At 37.9% G+C, this 12,286-nt stretch overlaps 1 protein-coding gene across 3 annotated transcripts in view; it reads left to right on the forward strand.

Annotated features, from left to right (window-relative positions):
* Window positions 1-240: 240 nt before the first annotated feature.
* The window catches only part of LOC126412526 (protein tramtrack, beta isoform-like), a 143,566-nt gene continuing 131,520 nt past the window's right edge, over window positions 241-12,286 (forward strand). For 2 of the 3 annotated variants that reach the window (XR_007575303.1, XM_050082163.1), the window contains exons 1-4: window positions 242-402; window positions 1,589-1,699; window positions 1,913-2,026; window positions 7,942-8,052. Coding sequence is in view for 2 of the 3 variants with exons in the window: in XM_050082163.1 (XP_049938120.1) it covers window positions 1,640-1,699; window positions 1,913-2,026; window positions 7,942-8,052 (285 nt within the window). In the remaining variant the exon portion in view is untranslated. Of the gene's footprint in view, window positions 403-1,588; window positions 1,700-1,912; window positions 2,027-7,941; window positions 8,053-12,286 lie in introns of all 3 variants that reach the window. The other variant, XM_050082165.1, reaches the window with a different exon arrangement.

Raw genomic sequence — 12,286 nt, forward strand, 5'->3', positions numbered from 1 at the left:
AGTGGCAGTGGAGCACACCACAGAAACGGTTTTATCAAATGGCATTTCATTTGCAAAACGTCCTGAAGCGATACCAACTTTCACAAAAAAGAGTATACCTCAATTGCGCATATGCACATACAATACGCTCTGTATAAAGAAAGTGTAACTCTGTTATTACAGTGGCTTGCCGCCTCACTTATATCCTAATAGTTTATTTCTTGTTCAGAGATCCCATGTAAGAATTTTAATTTGTCCGAAAACTTAAGTCCTTGAAGTTCGTACAATGTTCACAGATGTCGTTGCACACGCAATGATTGTTACTCAGTGGTGCTCACCAACAAAATACGGAGTGATATTGCATGTAAAAGCGGAAAGTTCTCAATTGAATTCTATTTTGACAAGTTAACTGCGTTTGTTTGCGTGAGTATAATGTAGATATAACTTGCGACTGGCTTTTAATCATGCTGCAAATCTAATTGAATATGTACAGACGTATTGTTATAATTTGTGTGCAACAGTAAGCTTTATTGTTTGCTGTTAATATGGCGGAGTAGTGTTCATACTCTTGCGGTTTTCGCGCCCGTGGACAATGTGTTATTTTTATAAATTGAGTAACGTTTCTTAACTGGAGGACGTGAACCAGAATTACGAATTTGACCACGCGTATTGTATGCTTTGTTGTCGAAAATTAAGATAACCTCATAGCGATTCAATATGTTAGGTTACGAAAGGAGATAATACAGTATTGTGTATTGTACACATGTATCACTATTGTGTATCAATTATGAATGTCGTTATAGTAGAAATGGAGCGAAGTGTGCATTCTCTTCGCATATCAGTAAATGTGAAGTGCTCAAAGACACATGTTAAGAAAACGAGAGGAATCGGTTAAGACTTGTTTTGATACATCTGTGTGAGTGATTCAGATTGGTTATTTATTCGGCATGTTTTATTTCGTAAGTGTAGTACCATTGACAATAAAATATTTCCAAATCGTTGCAGAATAAATGATCTTGGGGTTTCGGGCAGTGACATTAGGGATTAGGAATGCGCTGTGCCCAATCTTTTACTGATGTAAAATTTTTCACGTCCCTTGTATTTTGTAATGTTTGCGTTGTATGTGTTCAGAACAATTGATCATAATAAAGCCGATTATTTTAGCATTGGAACATAAACTGTGATCCATTGTAATGCCTTAAAGATGCGAACCATAAACTTTAAATACGACATAAACAATACATCTTCGTAAATTGATGGGCACTTACATGAAATCATAGTATGCAAAAAAGGTGAAGACTCGAAATTTAATTATGGTAGTGTTATAGAAATTGTTGATTCATTCATCATTGGCTTTGTGAGGTGGTAATTTTCGGAGTTGGGATGACGAAACCAGATTTAGCAAGAAATCGTTCCATTGAATTGCATTAGTTGTTTTAGTCAGCTTTATACTTTCTTACGTTGGGGAGTATGAACGAGACAGAAGTCCTCAGTTTAAAATGAAAGGGACGATGTTGACAAAGTTTGGTGCATGTGTGAAATGATTACCTGACTGTTAAGTTGTGCTTATATTAAAATGTGGAATGTATCATCTTTCTTTCCTCTATAGCCTCCAGTCTCCAGTCGTATACTCCATTTGGAACTTATCAGAACAGTCGTCATGGCATCAGGTCAGCTTTTCAATCTGAAGTGGAACAATCATACCAACAACATTCTCCAGGTAATTAGTTATCTAATTTGATAGTAACTATAAAAGTGCATCACAAATGGGACAAAATGTTTGTAGTTTACATTTAAATTACATGTGATGTATATTTAGTAAGACAGCTAAAAAAATATTCAACAGTTTTTGAGAAGTTATTGCCCTCCATTTGTCAGACAGAAATAAGTCTCTGTACTTGTTACATTTTACTGATGTGAAAATTTTTTGTAGGTGTTCATGGAGCATTTGAGTTGTGAGAATCTTGTTGATGTCACTCTTTCTTGTCAAGGCCAGTTTCTCAAGGCACATAAAATGATACTTTCTGCATGCAGTCCGTATTTCCAGGTCAGTATGCTGCATTTAATGTTTTGATGTTATGTATGTGTCTCTTCATGGGAAATACGGAAGCGTCCGATCCCACCCGTCTGCTTTGACCCATGACGTCACAAATATGGCGGAAACAAAAACAAACACAAACACTTTCCACAAGAAGCCTAATGACACTAACGGGACAAGCGCGGGAAATGGGGTGTTTTGGGTGGGGGGCAAACTAAATATAAACAAATTTAGACGCCTTGCGTAGCTACAACGTGTAAGTGAAGACAGCCATGCATGAATACCCACCCACCTCCCCAGCGGTCGTAACCCCTGCAACCCATAGAAGATAAAGATGCTTCAGTAGCTGATCAGTGTTTTTTGTCTTTAAAAAAAAAATCTCACGGGATAGAACGAACAGATCAGAAAGATAAATATAATTAACTAAAACAGAAATTCGAGGAAACAGATAATTAAAATAAGTAATAAGTGTTTTTAAATTTAAAAAAAAAATCTCATGAGGTAGAACGAACAGCTCAGAAAAGTAAATAAAATAAGATAAAACAGAACTGGAGACAGCCAAACTCAAACCAAACTCCGCGCCGTCATGACGTCACACACGATAACACACTTACGTCATGGGTCAAAGCCGACGCGTGGGATCGGACGCTTCTGTCGACCCTCTTCATGTATTGTGTCTTGATGATTACAGTAGGCATGTTTGGTTTGTTCATCATGGGATTGATGCACCAACAGCTTACCAGCACTTGCTGTGAATATTAATGGAAGTTTAATTTGCTCTGTGTATAGAACACAGTTTCAAAATGTAAAGGACCATTAAGCATTTCCAGACACACACTGTGTATTTAAGGTCTTGAAATTAAATCTGTAACTGGTACACCTTGGTACTACGCCCATGAGGGGAATTTCTTTTTTCGAATGCCGCAGTATGCATGACACCACTGAACTGTGTATTCCTGTACCTCCTTAGCATTCAGTTGTCTACCAACCTACATCATCATCATTGCAGGCATGTCTTTGCTAGTTTTGCTTCTGTAAGGGTGATCGAGTCCGAAGAACGAATGTGTACCATTAGTGAAAGTTGTTTTTCCTTGCCATCATTTTCAATACTTCGCATTTGTGCTACTGTAGTTAATAAAAATGAACGAGATAGATATTACTGATACTCTAAATGAACCACTGGATAGTGATGTTGATGACGTAAGTGGAAGTGACAACAATTGATCCAAACTGTTTCAATACTTAGCATGAATGAAACTACTGAAATTAACTGGTAAAGATACTGAATGATCAAAAACTAAGATATTATAGAAATGTTCTATTTTTCATAAATGACGTAGTCATTCAGCTGAAAATGTTACAATGAAATCTCCACACAAGTTATGTCTGCAGAAATTTTTATACAGAATTTAAATTGTTTCTTAAAATTTTGAAGCATAGCTTATTTTGTGTTCAAATGTAAAGTTTCAGCTGTTTATCTTATATTTGTTGCTGTGTTACTGATGTATAGGGCTTTGGAAAAGTATATTTTTCACGTTCTGCATTTTGTGCACTTCCCTGATTTTGATGTATATGTATAAAATTTTTAGGTGTGCCAGTTGTGTGTTAAAATAATTCTTTTAAGTATTCAGAGGTTCATCAGCCAGCCATTATCATACATTTCATGCAAAGATTGCAATTTTTATTTGAAAGGAGGTCACATGTGTGTTAGATTTGTACTTGATGCTGTTTATCTTGTGACTGCTTTGTGAAAACTTGTAGCAGATCTGAAACAGAATCTTGTAATTTTTGTTAAAGGAACATTTTGCCTTTGTGATCTGTGAGGTATCAATCATTAAATTAGCACAAATATTATTTCTTTTGGTGATTAATAATTTGTTTCTCTGCGGGTTCATGCATGGTTGTATGCGTCAAGTTATAATTCACTTCTTAGTGTTTTATCTGCACTGTCAGTTTAACAGCCAATTCATAAATTTCATAATGGATAATCTACCGGCCTCACTCATCACAGAGATGTTGCAACCTTAATTGTCTGTTTTGTATTTGATGCCACAGCCATATTTTTATTAATAGACAGTTCCATCTTTCATCTAGGCTGTTAACATAGTAACTGCCATTTACACTACTGGCTATTAAAATTGCTACACCAAGAAGAAATGCAGATGATAAACGGGTATTCATTGGGCAAATATATTATACTAGAACTGACATGTGATTACCTTTTCATGCAATTTGGGTGCATAGATCCTGAGAAATCAGTACCCAGAACAACCACCTCTGGCCGTAATAACGGCCTTGATACGCCTGGGCATTGAGCCAAACAGAGCTTGGATGGCATGTACAGGTACAGCTGCACATGCAGCTTCAACACGATACCACAGTTGGTCAAGAGTAGTGACTGGTGTATTGTGATGAGCCAGTTGCTCGGCCACCATTGACCAGATGTTTTCAGGTGGTGAGAGATCTGGAGAATGTGCTGGCCAGAGCAGCAGTCGAACATTTACTGTATCCAGAAAGGCCCGTACAGGAACTGCAACATGCGGTCGTGCATTATCCTGCTGAAATTTAGGGTTTCCAGGGATTGAATGAAGGGCAGAGCCACGGGTCATAACACATCTGAAATGTAATGTCCACTGTTCAAAGTGCCGTCAGTGTGAACAAGAGGTGACCAGTGGCACCCGATACCATCACACCGGGTGATGCGCCAGTATGGCGATGACGAATACACGCTTCCGATGTGCGTTCACCGCAATGTCGCCAAACACGGATGCGACCATCATGATACTGTAAACAGAATCTGGATCCATCCGAAAAAATGACGTTTTGTCATTTGTGCACCCAGGTTCATCATTGAGTACGCCATCGCAGGCGCTCCTGTCTGTGATGCAGCGTCAAGAGTAACTGCAGCCATGGTCTCCGAGCTGATAGTCCATGCTGCTGCAAACGTAGTCGAACTGTTCGTGCAAATGGTTGTTGTCTTGCAAACGTTTCCGTCTGTTGACTCAGGGATCGAGACATGGCTGCACGATCCGTTACAGCCATGCGGATAAAATGCCTGTCATCTTGACTGCTAGTGATAAGAGGCAGTTGGGATCCAGCACGGCATTCTGTATTACCCTCCTGAACCCACAGATTCAATATTCTGCTATCAGTCATTGGATATTGACCAGTGCGAGCAACAATGTCGCGATATGATAAACTGCAATTGCGATAGGCTACAATCCGACCTTTATGAAAGTCGGAAACATGGTGGTACACATTTCACCTCCTTACACGAGGCATCACAACAATGTTTCACCAGGCAACCCCGGTCAACTGCTGTTTGTGTATGAGAAATCAGTTGGAAACGTTCCTCATGTCAGCAAGTTGTAGGTGTCGCCAACAGCGCCAACCTTGTATGAATGCTCTGAAAAGCTAATCATTTGCATATTACAGCATCTTCTTCCTCTGTAGCACATCATCTTCGTGGTGTAGCAATTTTAATGGCCAGTAGTGTATATTACTTTAGCACCTAATTTTGGCTCTGTGCTGTTTTCAATTGCTTCTTCTATAATTGTAATTTTCTGTTGTAATGCTGTGTGGGCGTATACAGATGTGCATATGCCATTTTAATGTCAGTGCAGTCACAAAGGAAAGGGGCAAGAACAGCATTTCTTACTCATCAGCAAATGTTTTTGCTCATGTCTACTACGATAGCATTAACGTGTTAAAATGACGGACACACGTTTGTAAGCATCGTACTGGGTGATAGTGTAAAATTATGGCAGTAAGAGTATCACTTGAAAATGACAGTGTTGAAATCATCTGACCTTATAGCATTTGACAGTTATTGTATAAAATCCAAAGAGAAAAATGTTATTGCCTTGAGTTAGAAACTGAATTCCTTCAGTCTCGACTTAATGCTGTATAGCAGTTCTCAAAGGTATGGATTTAACGTGAAGCAAAATGTTTGGTATCAAAATAAAAAAGCAGCTTTTGCCATAATTTCTCAGCATTGTTGTTGTTCTTTGTAATAATTTTGATTGCTTGTAATTCTCCTGATATAATTTGATGGTATTCTGTTACATTCCACATTGCAGCCATACTGCCATTCAAGTTGTCACACTTCAGAGTGACAATCTTTTCATCTTCTACATTGTATTGATACCGATAGTGATGTTTGTGCTGTCAGTGAGATTGACTGGTGTGCCTTAGCAGCATTTTCATCTTTGTCCATTGTTGAAGTCTTTGGTTTCTTTTGAGTATAACCCTAGACATGGGCCCTTAGAGAGTGATATTGTCTGAAACCAGAACAACTGTCCTCCTCGTGTAACTTATTTCGGGACTAGCTACGGCTTAGTTACCCAGTCTTGAATCCTCATGTACACTTCTTTAAAGTCTTTGTTGAACCCCATTATATACTCCTGTAATGACATTAGTCATTCCACGCTATTTGATCTCTCATATTTTCTTCGCAGGGTTGGTGCATGACATACTTCCAGTTGTTCCGTGAAATTATTATTTCCATTAAGGTACAATATTTCGACGGCTGATCCAGCATTCTCCTTCAGGTGTTGGATGTATTGCTGTGATATGTACTCACTGCCTCAATTCTAGCCGGGTGGTGTACTTTCATAAGTCCTCCTTATAGGCGGTTCGATTCCGATTCCCGACATTAGCTGCACTCTTTGATGCCCTTTTGTTTCTCGGAGCTGACACTGATATTCTGCGAAATGCAAATTCTCTCAGTGTTTTCCAGACCTGGTGGGCGTGATCACCAATGAGATCTTAATAAATTGAGTGCCTGACTCCAAGACTCATTTAAATTGAAATCTCCATCCTTGTTTATCAGGTTTTCGACATTTTTATTTTGACAAGCTCCTCAATTATACAGTCCCGGAAACTTGGTGTTTACACCACAATACTGCTCTCATTGTGTTTTATTTCATGATTATATTTGAAGCAGTGCTTGGTGACAACTGATTTGCATGGTTGTTGTAGTTGGGCGTGTTGCTGATGTTCCTTGTATCTGTCTTCGACTTTTCTGATGTCTGCCACATATAAGATATGGAACGTTTGCCTGGAATGTGATACATACCCAGCTCTCTTCTCTCAGGGTGTTCAGTGTGACTGATGTTTCTGTTTCAACATTACTTGGTTCATTGGTGAATTTTATATGTGCTTAAACTCCCAGTAATTTGAGTGACTGTGACCTTTCCAGCTTTGCTGTGTTCATGAGTATTCATTTTCATTCACTATAGGTAATAGGCATTTCTGTAGCTCTTACAAAGTTCCACAGTGTCCTAAGGTGATTCAAAACCAGCCTACTTTCTTGCCCATGGTGTTCTCAGACAAAAGTGACCAGCTAGCATCAGTCAGAGGTTTCTCAGAGCAAAATAATGAACTGTTATTTCATGCATGGGACTAAAGCAGCTATTTGTTGTAGCCAGAATGCATATTTCACTTTGGAGTATTTTGTGGGTAGTTGTAAAGCTTTCTAGCTGATTAAAACTGTGTGTTAGACCAGGACTCAACTCTGGACTCTTTAGCTGCTGAGCACCCAGGTGACCCAGTGTCAAGCTGTACTTCTGCCAGTATCTCTCTATTTTTAATTTCCAAACTTCATAGAAGTTATACTGCCTACCTAGCAGAGGAACTAGCATTCCTCCCAAAAAGATATTGAAATGACTTAACAACAGCCTAGGGGGCTGTTTCCAGAATTGAATCTTTCACTCTGCATGGAAGTGTGCATGTGTTTGAAACTCTTGGCAGATTAAAAATCTCCCTCCCTCCCTCCTTCCTTCCTTCCCTCCCTCCCCCCTCCTCCCCTCTCTCTCTCCCCCCCCTGTGGGTGTGTATGCATGTCTGTCTTTGTTACCTATTTTGATTTTATTAAATTTTGATTGCTGCAAGAGTGTCAAAAGTTATTTCTTTTACATGTCCAGGAACTATTCAACCAACATCAACATCAGCAACATCCGGTTATCATTATCAATGGAATGAAATTTGTGGATATCAAACTGGTTGTTGAATTCATGTACAGGGGAGAAATAAAGGTAAACGAAGCATAAGGAAAAATATATCTGGATCAATTTATTTTTCATTATGTAACTTGATATGTTATAATGAACTTAACTGAATTTTTGTAAAATTTTACTGGGATGCTTTTTCTAGTAATTGTCATAAATGCTTCAAAGTAAATAAGTGTGCAGTAAATTAGTGCTACACTTAATTTCGATATCACTTGTGGCAAACTCATAGACTGTAATAGTGTAATAGAATAGGCCATCTTTTGCTGTTATGTGTTCCTCATATTTTTTTCACTATTCTAAGTCATTAGATGTGAGGGACAAGTCTACACATGCGGTGAGGTGTACATGCCATTATTTCAATGTATTTGCCCTCAGTAATATCTCTGGCACCACTAGTAAAGTTTTGCAATCGCGAATTCAATACTTCAGAGATATATCTGATATGATCCATTAAAAATGGTTTTTGAAAATCAGGGATATATGTTTAGTTATTTGTTTGACACCATTGTGCAACTGTCAACATTGCACCAGTGAGTTTTTGGCAACTTTGAGACATTTATATCGGGCAATATTTTTTTAAAGAAGAAAAAACAAGGCCAGCGTATACAACTTTTTTTGCTCTTTCTTTACCAAAATAATAAAAAAGTGATTATTGGGCTATTTTCATGTGGATAATTTGAAGCAAAGTCTGCTGGAAAAAATAGAATTTTGGAAAAAAATGTTATGTTTATCTTTTTATGTATCTGGAAGTAATTATGGGATAATGCTGAAACATTGCATGTAGTAACTTATCAATACAAGATCTTAGAATATAAAATTTCCTTCTCCTACTGCTTTTCAGTAGCTTGCAAATTGAGGACAAAGTTGAAGATTTTTCTTAAAAAACCATTTTCATTGGAAATTCCATGTCCTAACCCACCTGAAAACTATGTTTGGGTTTGCAATGCAAGCACATAAATCACTCTTTAAGAAAGGAGATGTCAATAACTATTGACCTGTTTCACTGCTGACATCATTTTCCAAAATTTTTGAGAATGTTGTGTGTTCTAGAATAGTATCTCATCATAGCAGCAATAGTATCCTTAGCGAATCACGGTTTGGGTTTCAGAAGGGTTGTTCTAATGAGAATGCCATTGTTCACTCAAAAGATATTACAAACATTAAATAATAAACTAATGGTGGCTGGTATATTGTGTGACCTCTCTAAGGCATTTGATTGTGTGAATCCCAGTATTCTCTTGGATAAATTGATGTTGTATGGGATAGAATGTATAGCTAATCAATTGATTATGTCTTACGTAACCAAAAGAAGGCAGAAAGTTGTACTTAGGAATTCAAGCAGTATAGTCCAGGGACATAATTCTGACGGGAGAAATCACATATGGGGTTCCCCAAGATTCAATCTTAGATCCACTACTGTTCCTTATATCTGTAAACGATCTTCCATCTAGTATACAACAAGCTGAATTTGTTCTTTTTGCAGATAAAACTAGTATTGTAATCAATCCCAGCATACATACAAACACAGAAAGAATGGTAAACAAAGATCTTAAAGTATCATTGACTGGCTTTCTAGTTTTTTAGTGGCAGGCATAAGACATCCTGTGAAACTTCATTAAATGCCATCTCCGAAAACTGCCTAGAACGTACAGTTGTTAATCACACTCATGGTGTAATGGCAATTGGACGTAATGGCAACAAATAGATTTGACCTCTCTTAGGGTGCCCACATCAAAACTGGTATCAGTAACTATGACACACTTGTGGCAACAAAGATTACCAAAGTACAAAGGACAACTAAAACAGCCAGAAAGATCTATATGTTCTGTAAACTAGATAAAAAACAAAATCAGTAGTGTCTATCAACGAGGAACATGAAACTTTCAGCACTGGGCAGGAGCATGTAGAGGAGCTCTAGCTCAAATTTAAAAGAATAGTTGACCATTCACTGGATAGATATGTGCCCTGTAGAAAAGATCATAATGGGAAGGAAACTCCGTGGTATACAGCCACTGTAAACAAACTTCTAAAGAAACAGAGATTACTAAATATTAGGTGTAAAACAAAGCATAGGGCTATAAATAGAGAGATGCTAAATGGAACACATTTGGCTGTCAAGAGATCATTGTGTGATGTCATCAGTGACTATTGTAGCATAATATTTTCAAATGACAATTCACAAAATCCAAAGAAATTTTGGTCATATGTAAAAGCTGTTAGTGGCATCAAAGTTAGTGTCCATTCCCTAGCGAATGAGACAGGAACTGAAATTGAGGATAGCAAAGCAAAAGCTGAAATGCTTAACTTTGTTTTCAAATGTTCCTTTACAAGGAACACCCAGGAGAATTTCCCTAGTTTAATTCTCGTACCACTGAAAAGATGCATGAAGTAAGTATTAGTGTCAGTGGTGTTGAGAAACAACTGAAACTGTTCAAATAGAACAAAGTTCCAGGGCCCAATGGTATCCCTATTGGATTCTATACTGAATTTATGGCTGAGTTAGTTCCTCTTCTAACTACAATGTATCATAGATCCCTTGAACAGAAAACCGTGCCCAGTTCTTGGAAAAAGGTACAGGTCACACCCATCTTCAAGAAGTGTAGTAGAAATTATCCACAAAACTACTGTCCATTATCCTTGACATCGATTTGTTGTAGAATATTTAGAATGTATTCTGAGCTCAAATATAATTAGGTACCTTAAAGGAATGACCTCCTCAATGCCAACCAGCACGGATTTAGAAAACGTCGATAATGCGAAACCCAGCTTGCACTTATCTCACATACATAGTGAAAGCTTTGGATCAAGGCAAGTTTCTTGATTTCCGAAAAGCGCTTGATTCAGTACTGCATCTACACTTACTGTCAAAAGTACGATCACAGGGGGTATCAAGTGAAATTTTTGACTGGATTGAGGATTTTTTTGGTAGGGAGGACACATCGTGTTATCTTGGATGGAGAGGCATCGTCAGATGACACTTGCTTTTCATGTTGTATGTTAATGACCTTGTAGGCAGTAGTAGAAGCAGGCTCTTTGCAGATGATAATGAAATACTATCTGAGAGAAGCTGTATAAATATTCAATCAGATCCTAATAAGATTTCAGCTTGATGCAGAAATTGGCAACTTGCTCTAAATGTTCAGAAATGAAAAATTTGCACTTCACAAAACAAAAAAATGTAGTGTCCTGTGACAATAATATCAGTGAGTTACTGTTGCAATTGTCCAACTCATACAAATACTTGGGTGTAACACCTTGTAGGGATATGAAATCGAATGATCACATAGGTTCAGTCATGGGTAAAGCAGATGGCAGATTCAGTTTCTTGGTAGAATGCGGAGGAAGTGCAACCAGTCTACAAAGGAGATTGCTTAAAAATAACTCATGTGACCAGTTCTAGAATGTGTGGGACCTGTACCAGGTAGGACTAACAGTGGATATTGAACATATATAGAGAAGGGTAGCATGAAACAGGTTTGTTTAATCCGTGGGAGAGTGTCACAGAGATAGTGAAGGAACTGAACTGATAGACTCTTGAGGATAACCTATTCTGAGGAAGTACATTAACAAATTTCAAGAACAAGTTTTAAATGATTACTCTAGGAATATACTACAATCACATACGTATCGCTCATGGAGGCATTATGACTATAAGATTAGAATAACTTCTGTACACATGGAGGCATTCAAACAATGATTCTTCCTGCACTCCAAAAGTGAAAGGAACAGGAAGAAACCCTAACAACTGATACAATTGGACACACTCTTTGCCTTGCACCTCACGGTGGTTGGCAGAGTATAGATGTAGATGGTCTCATCCTAAATTGTAAAAAGACAACATATTAAGCTCTGCACAGATGCAGATACTACACCAATGATGAGTGTAACACATGGAGAGGAAATAATAAATAGGGTGGAAATTTCAAAATTCTTATGGGACTTTAGAATTACTGCAAATCCGGGGGAGAGGGAACTCAGTAAGTTGACATATTTCGCGTATTTTCATTCAGTAATCAAACAGTGGAAAATTCAGATCGGAATAATGACAGTATTATGAAAAGGAAAGTTGCTACTCACCATATAGCAGAGGTGCTGAGTCGCAGATAGGTACAACAAAAAAATTGACAGCAAATAAGCTTTTGGCCAAAAAGTCCTTCAGCAGAAATAGACTAAAAAAAAACACACACACACACACACACACACACACACACACACACACACACACAAGCACACAAGCACAAATGCAACTCACACACAC

Source organism: Schistocerca serialis, chromosome 7 (genome assembly GCF_023864345.2).
Source record: "Schistocerca serialis cubense isolate TAMUIC-IGC-003099 chromosome 7, iqSchSeri2.2, whole genome shotgun sequence".
Lineage (NCBI taxonomy): Eukaryota > Metazoa > Arthropoda > Insecta > Orthoptera > Acrididae > Schistocerca > Schistocerca serialis.